The following is a 15,040-nucleotide window of genomic DNA, read 5'->3' on the forward strand; positions in this document are numbered from 1 at the left end:
CTGTGGAATAATGTGCTGTTTGAGCTTTGTTCCTGAAGACTGCCATCAGTAGAACATGGCAGGAAGATGTTTCACTCTCACATCATTGGCAGATTTGAGGAAAGGAAACAAATGGCCTCAGAACAGATAAAAGATCACTCCCTATGATACAGTATAAGAGCATTTGTACATTGCCCAAAGGACATGCTTATACATCTTTAGAAATGATGCAAAAACTAGTAAACTGTAAGAGAGCTTTTCTTACAAACATGTATCTGCTTATTTAGTGGGAATGCTGACACAGAATTCCAACTATCTGTTATGCTACGCACAAAATTCTTTATTCCGCCGGGTTATTTTGCGCTGCTTCTTCTCCCACATTGAACATCGCAGAAACTCAGGAACATCAAAGCGTTCAGCTTGGTCGGGAATCAATGGCTATTACTTTTATCATTCATAACTTTCATAATTCCAGAGATACATCCCATAATACATCCCATTTTTAACATGGAAGTCAATGGAGAACTCTTCAGACTTCAACAATCTTCAGCAACTTCAACTGCTAACTGCTCCTTCATACTTTCACTCAGAAACCTTATTCCAACTTTAAAAAAATTCTAACATTATTCATGTAAGATACAAAAAATTAAGCAAAATAATTAAACAAAATTTCTCTTGAGGGCATGAAGTGACAAAAACTTTCAACATGTCTCCATTAAACTCCATTGTAAATTCAGCCTCACCTTTCCCCACCACAGCAGCTGCACACCTTTAGTTAATCTGCCAAAAAGACCACATTATTAACCCGAAAGTACAGAAAACGTACACTTCAGATGCTCAAGTTCCTTAACATGCTTCACGCTTTGAAATTTCACCGATATCTGTTACGGTTCTTCAACAAAACGTTTACATGTAAGAGGTTTATCTCTCATCCAGAACAATGAAAATGCTCTCCTCTCACTGATCACCATGGAAACCTTTGATCTCTGGACATGTCATTAGCTCAAATATAAACACCTGTGTCATGGAACACGATGATGTCATAACTCCAATTGACATAATTAGAGCAGCAGACTAATGACGTGGTCACTGAAGTTTAACAGACTGTCAGCCTATTCTTTTTCGTCTGATGGAGACTTCATACTGACTTCAACATGTTCCACATATTTTAGACATTATTGGTGACGTATGCTTTTAGTTCTAAAGTTTTCAGTTCAAATATTCTGCAGCTTTTTCATGCATTTAGACTTTTATTTTCTTGTTCTTATTTCACATTCAAGTCCCATCTATTCATGAACCCTTTAAAGTACTCAGCCACACCACTTATATACCAGGTGTGACTATTGCTATGTGAGTTAATCTTTCAAATACAAGGTTGCTTGTTTGATTCAAGCTCTTGTCAACCTTTGATTTCTGGACACGTCTTTGGCTCAAATATAAACACCTGTATCATGGAACACGATGATGTCATAACTCCAACTGACGGTCCTGCCCGTCAGCTCTATGTTAATTATGGGGTATCATCATATGCCGTTTCCATGGAAACACATCCCTCACCATAAAAGACGATACATTAACTCCTATGAAAATGTTCAAAAAGTGCTCAAACTTCACATGTGTGCTAACAGTCCAGCCGTGAAGACATCTCCGGGACAGTTTTGAGATTTCTTCAAATGCCCGTTGCCATGGCAACACAATGCTCGCCTTGAAACACGGTTTTCTCATAACTTCAGTGAAAATGCTTCAAACGGCCCAAAACTTCACAGGTTTTGTAACGATGCAGCCATCAACACATCTAAATTTAAAACATATAATTAATAAATGGGTGAAAATTGATTGTGCCCATAATGGGCATCATTAATATATATATACACACACATGCCAGCTAAGGTCAGAAAAGCTTTATTTAACAGCTGGTCTTATGTTTGTGAACCCTGTTGTTAATTGATAACATTACATTAAATTACATTAATTGATAAGCCTGGAACATGCACTTGTCAAGGTTCAGAGGCAAATTTTGCAAATATGGCAGTAGCCATCGATCAGCTTAAGAGAAGATATACTTTATTGATCCCAAGTTGGAACATTTGCGTTACATCAGCATGTGTAACAGTTGTAAATATGCAGTTGTGTTTATTTGTAAATCATTTAGTATAATCACACAAATTCTGTGTTTTATATTTAACAATTCTGTGTTCTTTATTTATTGATTGTTCAATACCTGACAAGGCCGGAGATGAAATATCTACATACATCTTATAAGAGTATAATACATTATGTATAATATCAGTTAAAATAAGTGCTTCAACATAGTTAACATTGCTGGAGGTATGCACAAATATTGATAGATGTCTTGTAATGCACTATTGAGGAACCTGCGACCCAAGTTTTTAATTCAATGCAGAACTACACCATAGTTGTGTAGGCCTTATGATATGTCAATATACCTTAGAAAATCTTGAAATCTTGAAAGGGATGTGCAAAATAGTCATTATATAAAGTCTTTAATTAACTATTAGTAGAGAATAACGAGTAATGAATATACTTTATAGGGATCCTATTAATATTTAATAATAAAAATAATCAAATTCAATAACATGCTTTAACCACTAGGTGTCCCTTTATATCAGCTGTGCACCTTTATGGTGTAAATACAGCCTATCTACCAATTGGATCAAATATAAAAGTCAGCCGAATTAGTGTTGATACTGCAAGGAGAAGTATTGTGTGAAAATAAATGTAAGATGTTGTTTAATGGCTGATATATTTATGATCCACGTCACGTTTTCAGTTCCTCATGTTTGTCTAGAAGTCTTCTCATCAGGGCTCTATAAGTACAGAACTACGGCAGATATGTAATATGTAATGCAGCCGAACCGTGTATTAGAATGCCGTTATGTGATGACTTTCAAAGAGAAAAGCAAGCACACTCGGAATAAAGTATTATTTTTTTTTTTTTAAATGTTTTCGGTCTGTTTCCGGTATTTGTTAATGACGATGTGCTGTGAGATGTGAGACTGGAATTGCACAGGGGAAAATAACGTAGGCTATCTTTAGATGCGGATTTTGTTAAACTAATATGTTTGCGCTGTGGACCAACACTATACATTGGCGGGGAAGGGGGTAGCAATAAAGATAACACCATTAAACAGTTACACAACATAACAGAAATAATATCGAAAGCAGCGTCCCTAGCAACCACCTTGGTAACAATGAAAACGTCGCGATTTCCTGAAGTAATCTTGGTAATAACTAGCAAACTAAAGATCATGTACATCCACTGCACACATAATCTGAAATAACAACTCATATTTCTCGCATCAAATGACTTCAAAACGCATTTTAATGGCCAAACTAACTTTAAAATAGGCATTTTCCACCGAGAATAAAACGAAGTTCGGCCATGTTTTCTTTTTCTGCAGGGAGAAATTTGAAGATCACGTGACATAGACGCCAGCCATTGGAATGAATGGTGAAAAAAAACGGGGTTTGTCAAACAGAGCACATGGTGTAGTCCAAACGATAGCTGGGGATTCTGGGTAGTGTAGTGTCTTCTGCCATCCTTTACTCCGAAAACACATTTGTTTCTCCGAATCGAAGGGGAAAAATACAAAAGCATTGCACACAATTTAAACCAATCAATGTTGTGTAATTAACAAGGATAATCTGGTGTTTTTTAGTCGATGAGTAGTGCAGATATCACTGTAAAATCAATCGACAGTAAGAGGAATACTTACCTTCCGGGTGTACAATTCTCCGTTATCCAATGGGAATGGGCACTCGCATTGCCTTTAAAGGCAGCCGACACAAACGAATGCCGTGCTTCCATGAGCGTCAAATCCCGCCGCAGATGGGAATACATTGCAATCAGTTGAAAGCTATTTGCGTCCCTTTATGACGCTGAAGGAGCCTAGGAGCGTCACAACTGGACGCCACGGACACTGACCAAACGCCGCTCCTGGACGCTTAGGGAGTGAGAGTGTGTTGATAAACCATGTCTACCAGCTAGAAAACCTAGAAATGTATTAGCATTCCTAGATTATCCCGAGTACAACTACTCTAGAGATGCCAACAACTTTATTACGAGCTTCATTCCAGTTGATGTGAGAATTAAAAGGTAGTATGTCCTTTATCCCAACTGTACCAAATAATACTTCATGTACTATGAGTGGGTCATTTTGTCTGCCATGTGATATAGTATTCACTAGGGGTGTAACGGTACACGTACCCGTACCGAAATTATTCGGTACGGGCCCTTCGGTTCGGTACACGTGTGTACCGAAGTGTACCGAACGAATATAACGTTAAACGTAAAAAATTGAGAACGTGAACAACTTCTTGGAAGTAATCTCAGGTGCTGAGTCGCAGCATTCAGAGTAATTTTCTCCCATTGTGTTCAACGCGTCATAGAGCGAGCAAGTCATTTCATTGGACGAGCTGGTCAGAGGGATGCGTTCAAATGCAGTCAGTAATTTGAGGAACTGTCGAAATGGCGAACGCAGATAAAGTTGAGCTCGAAAATCCTACAGCATCATTGAAGTCTCCGGTTTGGGAACATTTTGGTTTCGCAGTTACGTACAAGGATGACAGACAAAGACAGGTGGACCGAACCAAAGCTGTTTGTCGGCATTGTTCAACTAACATTGGTTACGCGGCTGGCAATACATCAAACTTGCACACTCATTTGAAAAGGCATCACCCGAACGTGAATATCACCGGTAGCAAAAGACTGAAGTGCAAACCCAACTCCCGCTAGCATTTAAGCCTCCACCACTCGCAAAAAGTTCAGACCGAGCCAAAGCTATTACAAACGGCAAATATCCTTATGTTGCCATGTTAGCAAAGCGCTACCTGGCTGTATCTGCTACCTCTGTCCCTAGCGAGAGGGTGTTCTCCACAGCAGGAGACATTGCTAGTGCCAGCATGTCTGCCCTTTCAGCAAGCAATGTGGACAAGTTCATCTTTCTTTAGAAAAACATGAAAAGACAATGACAAGCAAGTCATAATGTCAAGCTGGCTGCTTAGGTACTAGTACAGTAAAGTTCAAATACAGATTATTTCAGTTCATCGAAAAGCTGCACCTTAATGTTTATTTTATTATATTTTATATTTATTTGAGTGAATATTCATAGTTTAATAATAATTAAAAACCCAAAACTAATAGTTTGTTTTGTGAGTACTACAGTAAAGTTCAAATACAGATTATTTCAGTTCATCGAAATGCTGCACCTTAATGTTTATTTTATTATATTTTGTATTGATTTGAGTGAATACATTATTCACAGTTTAATAATAATGAAAAAAAAATATGTTATGTTTTGTGATAATTTTTTCTGCTGTACCGAAAACGTACCGAACCGAACCGTGACCTAAAAACCGAGGTACGTACCGAACCGAAATGTTTGTGAACCGTTACACCCCTAGTATTCACAGAGCAAATATCTAAAAAGGGACCTGTTGTGCAAAATGCACGTTTTGATGTATTTTATAAATATGTGTCCCCGGTGTGTCGGGGAGCTCACGCAGCGTAAGCAAATAAAACCCTCTCTCTTTTCCTCCTACCCAAATCTCTAAAAACAGGGGTTTCCGATATGACGCAATATCGGAAATGTGGACCTACGGAACTATCAGAAAGTTGCTATCAGAAACAATGCCCGACTGATTTGGAAGTAATATGGTCTTTGTTTACATTAACAAGCATACTAAAACTCACGGCTAACGCAGTAGCCTACTGGAGAGAACACATGTGTAAAAAAGCAGAAAATAAAAAAAGGAACTCACCTTGTGGTAAACCGGCAAGAGAAAAAGCATTTGAGCTCCATACTCTTTCAGAAATAATCCTTGATGTGGCTTGGAACATGATGGCATTTAGTCACGGCAGCATTGAGCTGAATCTGCCGTGTAATTCTGAGCCGGCATTAGCTCCACCTCCTCTTTTTTTTCTTTTTTCTTTCAAGCTAAGGACCCCGAATCAGCAGTTCTCTAACAGGGCTAAAACAGAGGGATATGAGGGATGTCTAAAATGCACGATCTGTTTGGTATTTTGAGCAAAACACATCATATAGGCAGTGGTGACTGGTCATTAGGGGCAGGTGGGACACAGCCCCACCTAGTGTCAGCAGAAAGTATTAAAATAATGATTACAACAAAATGCAAAAAATAAATTAAAAAATATATAAAATATATTTTAAGATCATGTTTAATCATCTGATTCGTCTGTACATTGCTGTTTTAGTATGTGTTCTTCTAATTAGTGTCTACAGTGTGTGCCTATTGAGCTGTTTAGAGCCATGTGGGACAAAACCTGATCCTGCCCCTCCCTCTGACTGTCTCAGTCAGGGATGGGCAAATGGCGGCCCGCGGGCCGCATGCGGCCCCCACCTCCTCTTTTTGCGGCCCTCAGATTAATTTATAAACAACGTAATTAATCAAAAAAAAAATTAAAATGTAATTTTTTTTTTTACTTGTAGTACTGCTACCGTCCACTAGACTCCTAGTTACGTCGCGAGCTGCGTAGATGATTTCAAATACCGCGAAATAATCTGTGACGCATTTGTGTGTATTGTGTTTGTTTCCCGGGGAAACCCTCACAAGAAACCCCGGCTGTTGTTATGCCTGCTGTGACGTCAAGTTGCCGCTTGTAATTATGCCTTTACAATCTTAAAAGTTGTTTTCATCTGAATTTGGCGAAACAAGTTTAATATTCTTAAAACCAAGACTTTGTTTATTTGAAATCAGATGAAAACAAACTGTCACGGACCCTGCCATGTTATCTATGATTACTACGCTTTTCATTCATAATTTCAGCGGTAGGGAGGGGGCTCTGAGGAACAGCAGAGTGCGGGCTGACAGGTGTCTGTGGGGACATTCCCCTTATTGTGGAATAAGGGGAATGCTGCGACAGGCTACAAGTGTTTTAGGTTCAAGTTAGACAACTAATGTCTGGGTTAGAGTTCATGACTTCATGTGTATGTCATCTAATGGTTCATCTCAATACACACACATTTTACGTGCTTTCCAATAGTTTAAAATAGTTTTATTCCACTGTTTAATAACCCGTTCAATTCAAACATGCCACTTGTAAAAAATGAAATACAATTTCTGTGAACTGATATTTGTTTAGTGAGCTTATTAGAGGATGTTCCCATTTTGTGGGGATGTTTCCTTTGATTGTAAAATGTCAATGAAGATGTCAGACTTAGTATATGTGTTAATAATTACATACAACATACGGAATTTGTGTGTGTGTGTGTTCCAAGTGAATCTGCGGCCCCCTGGTGGCCAGTACATCAATGATGTGGCCCCCACCACCATCAAAGTTGCCCATCCCTGGTCTAAGTGAACGGTGACTGCAAAAACTACACTGCGCATGCTCAGAGTATTACAAAAAATAATGACCATAGGGGCAAAGTGCTGCCATCCCCACAATTCAGAGCTGATTGGCTGTATGTACGTGTGCCGCGAAAAGTGTGGTGTGTGAAGAGGAGGAGAGAGAGCTGCAGTGAGGTGTCCTAAAACCAGGAAGTAAGCTGCGCATGGCTTCCCTCGACAAAAAAGCAACGAGATTTCTCCATAGGATTTTAGAAAATAGCTCAAAATAAGATCTGTGGGAAACGTAGCTGTTAGATAAATGCACGTTTTGTTCAGCCGGATAATATCCACATGTCTACCCTACTTTTATCATTTTCGAATCAAAAATCTATTGATTAGATTAGATTTATGATAGACTTTTGAAACTACAAGAAGATAAGGAGGACTTTTACAAAAAAGTAATAGAGATTTTTGTCCAGAAGGATAGGCAAATGGACTTCATCTTCAAGTCAAGGTAAGACTGCAATTTTATTGAAAATGGGATCTCACTAAGAGAGAACAATTCAATATTTAAATGATAAAATTAAATTGTTTTGGGTATCCTTCTGTTGAACTGTCTGTTTAAAAGTAATTGAAGCATCAGACAAAAAAAGTTTTGAAAATAATATTATATTTTGATTTAATATATTTGTAAACCTGAAGAGTCAGTGCCAGTGCCTCACCAGCCATGAACCTCTCTGCAGAAGCTTATATATAGACATCTGAGTTTTTTGTGCCCCACCACTTTTGTACATATAGAAACGCCACTGCATATAGGCTACATGTTCTTTTATACATTTGTATATATCTGAGACCCATAATATATGCCTAAAAATAGCATAATAGGAGACCTTTAATATAAGTTCAAACTATTTTTTAAATCTTTGAAAAAAGGTTATGTTCCTTAACATGGTGTAACTTCATATATCTGTTTCGTAAGGACCTTGTTAAGGTGTTTTAAGATACATTTTGACCTTTTAATCCAGGATTAGAACAGCTGGTGTCGAAGAGGTCCATGTGATCATAACTCTCTCATACCCAACCTCAAAGCACCCTCCCCAAATTACCACATGGTGTGTCACTTCACAACATGTGTCCACACTGACACTCTACACGTATACTGCCCCCCTGCAGGATATTCCCTCTCAGTGGGGGCACCGGTCACACTGCTGTGTGGGAGTTAGTGGAATTGATTTGACTCTAATGAAGGGACTGTGACAAGAAGGACATCATGTTCAAAGCTTCCTCTCTGCTCCTGCTGACCCTGCTCCTAACGGTTCAGCTATGCTCATTAGCACCGATACGTAAGCCATGCTTTTCCTCTAAACTCTGTGACATGACCGAATTCTTAGAAATGAAATGGCTTAAGATCAATGATGTAAAAAACGAATAGACAGCTTACTCTCTGTTAAAAAAGTAGGATTCTTTAAATGTATCTATATATTGTCTGTACAAAATTGTATAATATCAGGCCAGTGTGTGTGAATTATTATCTTAAGGTTACACATTATTGCAGACTCGGTAAATGTAACTGAATTTTAACTATATAATTCAACAAATTGTTTGAGCTACAGTTCATTAGGTTTGATCATTAATGATAACATGAATGTCTGAATACAGCTTCATTCAAAATGTGTTTCAAAAGGTAAACCTGTGTTTGCTGTTTTATGATTGGTAGACTATCAGTCAGCAGAATCGAAGACAGGGGAAGGCAAATATGGCTTTCAGTGTTTTCTAGCTATTCATAAAACAAGAAGAAGAATGCAGTCAGGAAAGGACCTCAGTCACCTGAGTAAATTGACAATAAAACACCTGTGCTTTACCGCATTGATGTAATTACCAACCAAACTTCTAAAAATAGTTTAATTGCGTTCATGATGACACACCTGCTCCTGTAGGCATGCAACCCTGTGACATATTTGAACTAAACTTGGATCACTGCACACCCTCCATGTTGTATCAGGTCCCTGGAGATGTTTTGAATTGTTACATAATCAGCCATCGTTCAGAGCGTCAATATAGTGCACTAGGTTTCCTTTGTGGAAAACCTCTACATGTATTATGTCCAACCTGATCTCACCAGAATGCGTGACTCCACCACGACTTCTTAACACCACAATGCGTGGTGGAGTCACGAACTTTGTTACATTTACGTGTCGGCCAACACGTTCTCACTCCCATCCCGTCACATATTGACGGACGGTCAGGGCCCCTCCCCGTCGCTATATTACGTACAGGGTACCCCTTGCCCGTCAGGCTTCTACGGGCAGGACGTCCCATAGACCCTCATTGCGGACAGCGAACCCCTTGACCGTCAGGCTTCTACGGGCAGGGCATCCCATAGACCTTCATTGCGGACAGCGGACCCCTTTACTGTCAGGCTTCTACGGGCAGGGCGTCCCATAGACCTTCATAGACCACGTGATCAACAACGATGGCCGATCTTCGTGTTATTCTCGGTGGAAAATGCCTATTTTAAGGTTCATTTGGCCATTAAAATGCGTTTTTATTTCTGATTATTTGTGCAGTACATGTACATGATGTTTAGTTTGCTAGTTATGATGAAGATTACTTGATGAATGTGTACACATTCATGGTTGATAAGGTGGTTGCTATGGATGCTGCAACAGCTCCCAGACCACGTGATCAACAACAATGGCCGACCTTCGTGTTATTCTCGGTGGAAAATGCCTATTTTAAGGTTCATTTGGCCATTAAAATGCATTTTGATGTCATTTTATGCGACTAATGAGTTTTTATTTCTGATTATTTGTGCAGTACATGTACATGATGTTTAGTTTGCTAGTTATGACGAAGATTACTTCATGAATGTGTACACATGGTTGCTAACGTTTTTTTGGTGGAAATGTGTTTTTTCACAGCAAAGTCACCCTCTGTACTTGGACTTATTGAGAGAATCTAAAGGCAAGAACATCCCAAATATTCATTTAGGTCTTTATTTTAGACCTTTAGTGTTGCCGTCTGTGAGGAAAATACATGGGGCTCAGAGCCTCGTATTTTTAAAATCTTTTTTTCCTTCTAATTTGTTATTCTTTTCAAAATAACACACTGTTATTTACTCACCAATAACACACAATTATCCTTGCTTTTATTTATTGGTTTAATTCCATAATCTCGGGCTTTTTTGGCGTTCGTCAGGAACTGAATTTCAAAATAAAAATAACCAGAAACAGACGTAGGCATTTCGAGCGATTACCCAAGATCCTCAGCTACGCTGATTGGATGTTTTAGCCGCAAAGCATGCTGGGATTTGGTGTTTATATTATATGAAATCCGGAAAACATTTTTAAAAGAATAAAAGAATACTTAATTCCGAGTGCTCTTGCTTTTCTCTTTAAAAGTCATCACATAACGGCATTGTAATACACGGTTCGGCTGCATTACATATTACAGATCTGCCGTAGTTCTTTATTGATAGAGCCCTGATGAGAAGACCTTTGGAAAAACTGAAGAAATCCCGCCGAAACTGAATACTTGACGTGGATCATAAATATATCAACAATTAAAAAACATCTTCAATTTCTCTTCACACAATACGTCTCTTTGCAGTATCAACACTAATTCGGCTGACTTTTACATTTGATATAATTCATAGATAGGTTATATTTACACCATAACGGTGCACAGCTGATATAAAAGGACTTGTAGTTTTTAAAGATATTACGAATTTGAATTTGATTGAATTTTGAATGTAAGAATGTAAATACTGAGTCTGAAATAGTATAGCAATATGCTGTAAAATTATGTGAAAGCATGAATAAAACTACACATCTTCAGATGTTGTACATACACACTAATAATACAAAGTTATTATGGCTGTGTGTACCTTGTGTGCACCGCCTAGTGGTTAAAGCACGTTATTGAATTATTGTTTTTATGTGTTATATTTAATTAAAAAAATATTAAGAGTACATATACTTTCATAGGGGGAAAGTAGAAGGTCTGTGATAGAAATATAGAATATAAAAAATCAAGAAGATACTATAAGTGATCTCTACAATAAAACAGTTTAGTGCAGGATACAAAGATATTAATAGGAGGAGGTGCAAAACAGAAAAACGAATTAACCTTTATTTAAACATTAAATAACAGATTAAGGTCTTCTTTTAAATAAGAAAAAACTTTGGGGGTATCTATCTACAGATAAATATTAAGCCTGAAAAAGTACTTAACGTCTAATATATTGCTTTCCTGCAATGTTAACTATGTTGAAGCACTTATTTTAACTAATATTATACATATTGGATTATACTCTTATGTATGTAGATAGAATAAGAAATGTGCTGAATATGACAGTTTAATGGTGGAGGTACACACATATTGATAGATGTCTTGTAATGCACTGTTGAGGAACCTGTGACCCAAGTTTTTCATTCATTGCATAACTACACCGTAGTTGTGTATATGATATGTCAATAAACCTTTAAAATCTTGAAATCTTGAAAGGGATGTGCAAAATAGCCATAATATATAGTCTTTAATTAACTATTAGTAGAGAATAACGAGTAATTAATATACTTTATTACTCGTTTCCATTAATGTCAATTGCAGATACATGTTTAGTCTTCTCAAGCACCAACTATCAAATATCTCTCCTGATTGTTGGCACTTGACAATCACCTTCCCTGACTTTAGTTAACAGGTGTAACTAAAGTCTGATTTAAGGGTTGTTTATATTTCACATCATTAATCAGAATCTGCAAAGTAACTCAAATAAGTGTAGTGGAGTAAAAATACCAGGTTAACCTCTGAATTGTAGTGGAGTAGAATTACAAAGTATCAATGAGCTGTCATGTGGGTATATATTAATGCTATATATTGATGCTGCACATTATGGACAGCGATTTTCACCCATTTATTAATTATATGTTTTACATTTGATAACACCAATGTGTTTAATACTGGCAACTTCTAATTGTGGGGAAAACGAAAACGTTCAGTGACGTCCCATAGAACATTTTGCGAAACACAATAGTGTAGTGTGTAGTTCTGGGGGGGCGTTCGATTCCAGTTTTGGATAATCTGGCGTGGTTTCGTTCCATTTCAAACAGCTGTTTGACGCTCTGCGTAACCTTGGCGCACTGCCACTCCAACATCCAATCCCAGACCTTGAAGAGTAATCACGGGGACTGTAGTCCTAAACGATAGCTGGGGATTATGGGTAGTGTAGTGTCTTCGGCCGATGCTCGAAATGTCCCTTATAGGCCTACGTCTGTTTCCGGTTATTTTTATTTTGAAATTCAGTTCCTGACGAACGCCAAAAAAGCCAGAGATTATGGAATTAAACTAATAAATAAAAGCAAGGATAATTGTGTGTTATTGGTGAGTAAATAACGGTGTGTTATTTTGAAAAGAATAACAAATTAGAAGGAAAAAAAGATTTTAAAAATACGAGGCTCTGAGCCCCATGTATTTTCCTCACAGACGGCAACACTAAAGGTCTAAAATAAAGACCTAAATGAATATTTGGGATGTTCTTGCCTTTAGATTCTCCCAATAAGTCAAATAAAAAGACGTGAGCATTCATGAAGTAATCTTCGTCATAACTAGCAAACTAAACATTATGTACATGTACTGCACAAATAATCAGAAATAAAAACTAATTACTCGCATAAAATGACATCAAAACGCATTTTAATGGCCAAATGAACCTTAAAATAGGCATTTTCCACCGAGAATAACACGAAGGTCGGCCACTGTTGTTGATCACGTGGTCTGGGAGCTGTTGCAGCGTCCATAGCAACCACCTTAGCAACCATGAATGTGTACACATTCATGAAGTAATCTTTGTCATAACTAGCAAACTAAACATCATGTACATGTACTGCACAAATAATCAGAAATAAAAACTCATTACTCGCATAAAATGACATCAAAACGCATTTTAATGGCCAAATGAACCTTAAAATAGGCAGTATGAAGGTCTATGGGACGCCCTGCCCGTAGAAGCCTGACGGTCAAGGGGTCCACTGTCCGCAATGAAGGTCTATGGGACGCCCTGCCCGTAGAAGCCTGACGGGCAAGGGGTACCCTGTACGTAATATAGCGACGGGGAGGGGCCCTGACCGTCCGTCAATATATGATGGGATGGGAGTGAGAACGTGTTGTGTCGGCACCACGCAAATAACCCCAATGTAAAGTGAATGAGGCTCCTTTGTCGTGGTGCACACACGCATTTCTACAACGTCCCGCAGTGAGCTTTTATTCTATAAAACGTTTTTTTAAATCTACTTTATAGCTTGTGATAACTCACGGGAGGCTTCTTTTATTTTATTTGTATTCATAATAATTTTTATTTTTCGTCAGAATGTGAAAATTACATTAGTTACGAATTTTTGTTCGAAAAAAACAGTGCATTGTGTGTAATACTGTGATTTTTATTAAATTAGTTAGTTTTTAAGGAAGGCCAGAGCTTCAGCTGTGTCGAATAGATTGTTCCCTTTAGTTAACGTTATTTAAAAGATAATGATCATGTCCCCTGTATTGTATTACGAGCGTCCATTCCCATTGGATAACGGAGAATTGTACACCCGGAAGTAAATAATCTCCTTATTGTCGATTGATTTTACAGTGTTATCTTCACTACTCATCGACTAAAAAACACCAGATTATCCTTGTTAATTACACAACATTGATTGGTTTGAATTGTGTGCAATGCTTTTGTATTTTCCCCCTTCGATTCGGAGAAACAAATGTTTTTTCGGAGTTTTAGGATGGCCGAAGACACTACACTACCCAGAATCCTCAGCTATCGTTTGGGACTACACCATGTGCTTAGCTTGACAAACCCGTGATCAGTCCTCAACCTCTGTGATTGGATGTTGGAGTGGCAGTGTGCGAAGTTTACACAGAGCGTCAAAAAGGACTTTGAAATGGAATGAAACCCATCGACGGCACACTATTCAAAACAGGAATCCAACGTGTCCTACCCCCCTCCCCCCTTAGGTCACAGGCTCCTCCAACAGTGCTACGCAATAAAACAGATAGGCCTACACAGAAAAAATAGTGAAATAGTGCAATAAGAGTCTACAAGTGATTGGAATATGATATATTAGATAAATAATTTATAAATAGCAGCCAGATGAATGTTATGGATGTTGTTTCTAAGTTCAGGTGTTAAGGTGTTTAATAGTCTTATGGCCTGTGGGATGAAGCTCTCTCTGTGTCTGGTGGTTTTAGTCCGGATGCTGCGGTACCGCCTGCCAGGCGGCAGCAGACAGAACAGTTTGTGGCTGGGGTGATGGGGGTCTTTTATAATCCTGAGGTCTTTCTTTAAGGTTAACCTGGTATTTTTACTCCACTACATTTATTTGAGTTACTTTACAGATTCGGATTAATGATGTGAAATATAAACAACCCTTAAATCAGACTTTAGTTACACCTGAGTGAAATTCAGTGAAGATGATTGTCAAGTGCCAACAATCAGGCGAGATATTTGATAGTTGGTGCTTGAGAAGACTAAATATTTATCTGCAGATCCGTTTAAAGCATATTCATTACTCGTTATTCTCTAATAGTTAATTAAAGACTGTATATAATTGCTATTTTGCACATCCCTTTCAAGATTTCAAGATTTTCTAAGGTTTATTGACATCATATACACAATAGTGTATGCAATGAATGAAAAACTTGGGTCACAGGTTCCTCAACAGTGCATTACAAGACATCTATCAATATGTGTATACTTCCA

The 15,040-nt window shown here is 38.0% G+C and overlaps 1 protein-coding gene across 2 annotated transcripts in view; it reads left to right on the forward strand.

Annotated features, from left to right (window-relative positions):
* Positions 1–8,453: 8,453 nt before the first annotated feature.
* The window catches only part of LOC117446179 (fibrous sheath CABYR-binding protein-like), a 19,558-nt gene continuing 12,971 nt past the window's right edge, over positions 8,454–15,040 (forward strand). For both annotated transcript variants that reach the window (XR_011643220.1, XM_071203116.1), the window contains exon 1: positions 8,454–8,633. Coding sequence is in view for 1 of the 2 variants with exons in the window: in XM_071203116.1 (XP_071059217.1) it covers positions 8,561–8,633 (73 nt within the window). In the remaining variant the exon portion in view is untranslated. The remainder of the gene's footprint in view (positions 8,634–15,040) is intronic.

The sequence above is a fragment of the Pseudochaenichthys georgianus genome, chromosome 5, assembly GCF_902827115.2.
Source record: "Pseudochaenichthys georgianus chromosome 5, fPseGeo1.2, whole genome shotgun sequence".
In the NCBI taxonomy this organism is placed as follows: Eukaryota; Metazoa; Chordata; class Actinopteri; order Perciformes; family Channichthyidae; genus Pseudochaenichthys; species Pseudochaenichthys georgianus.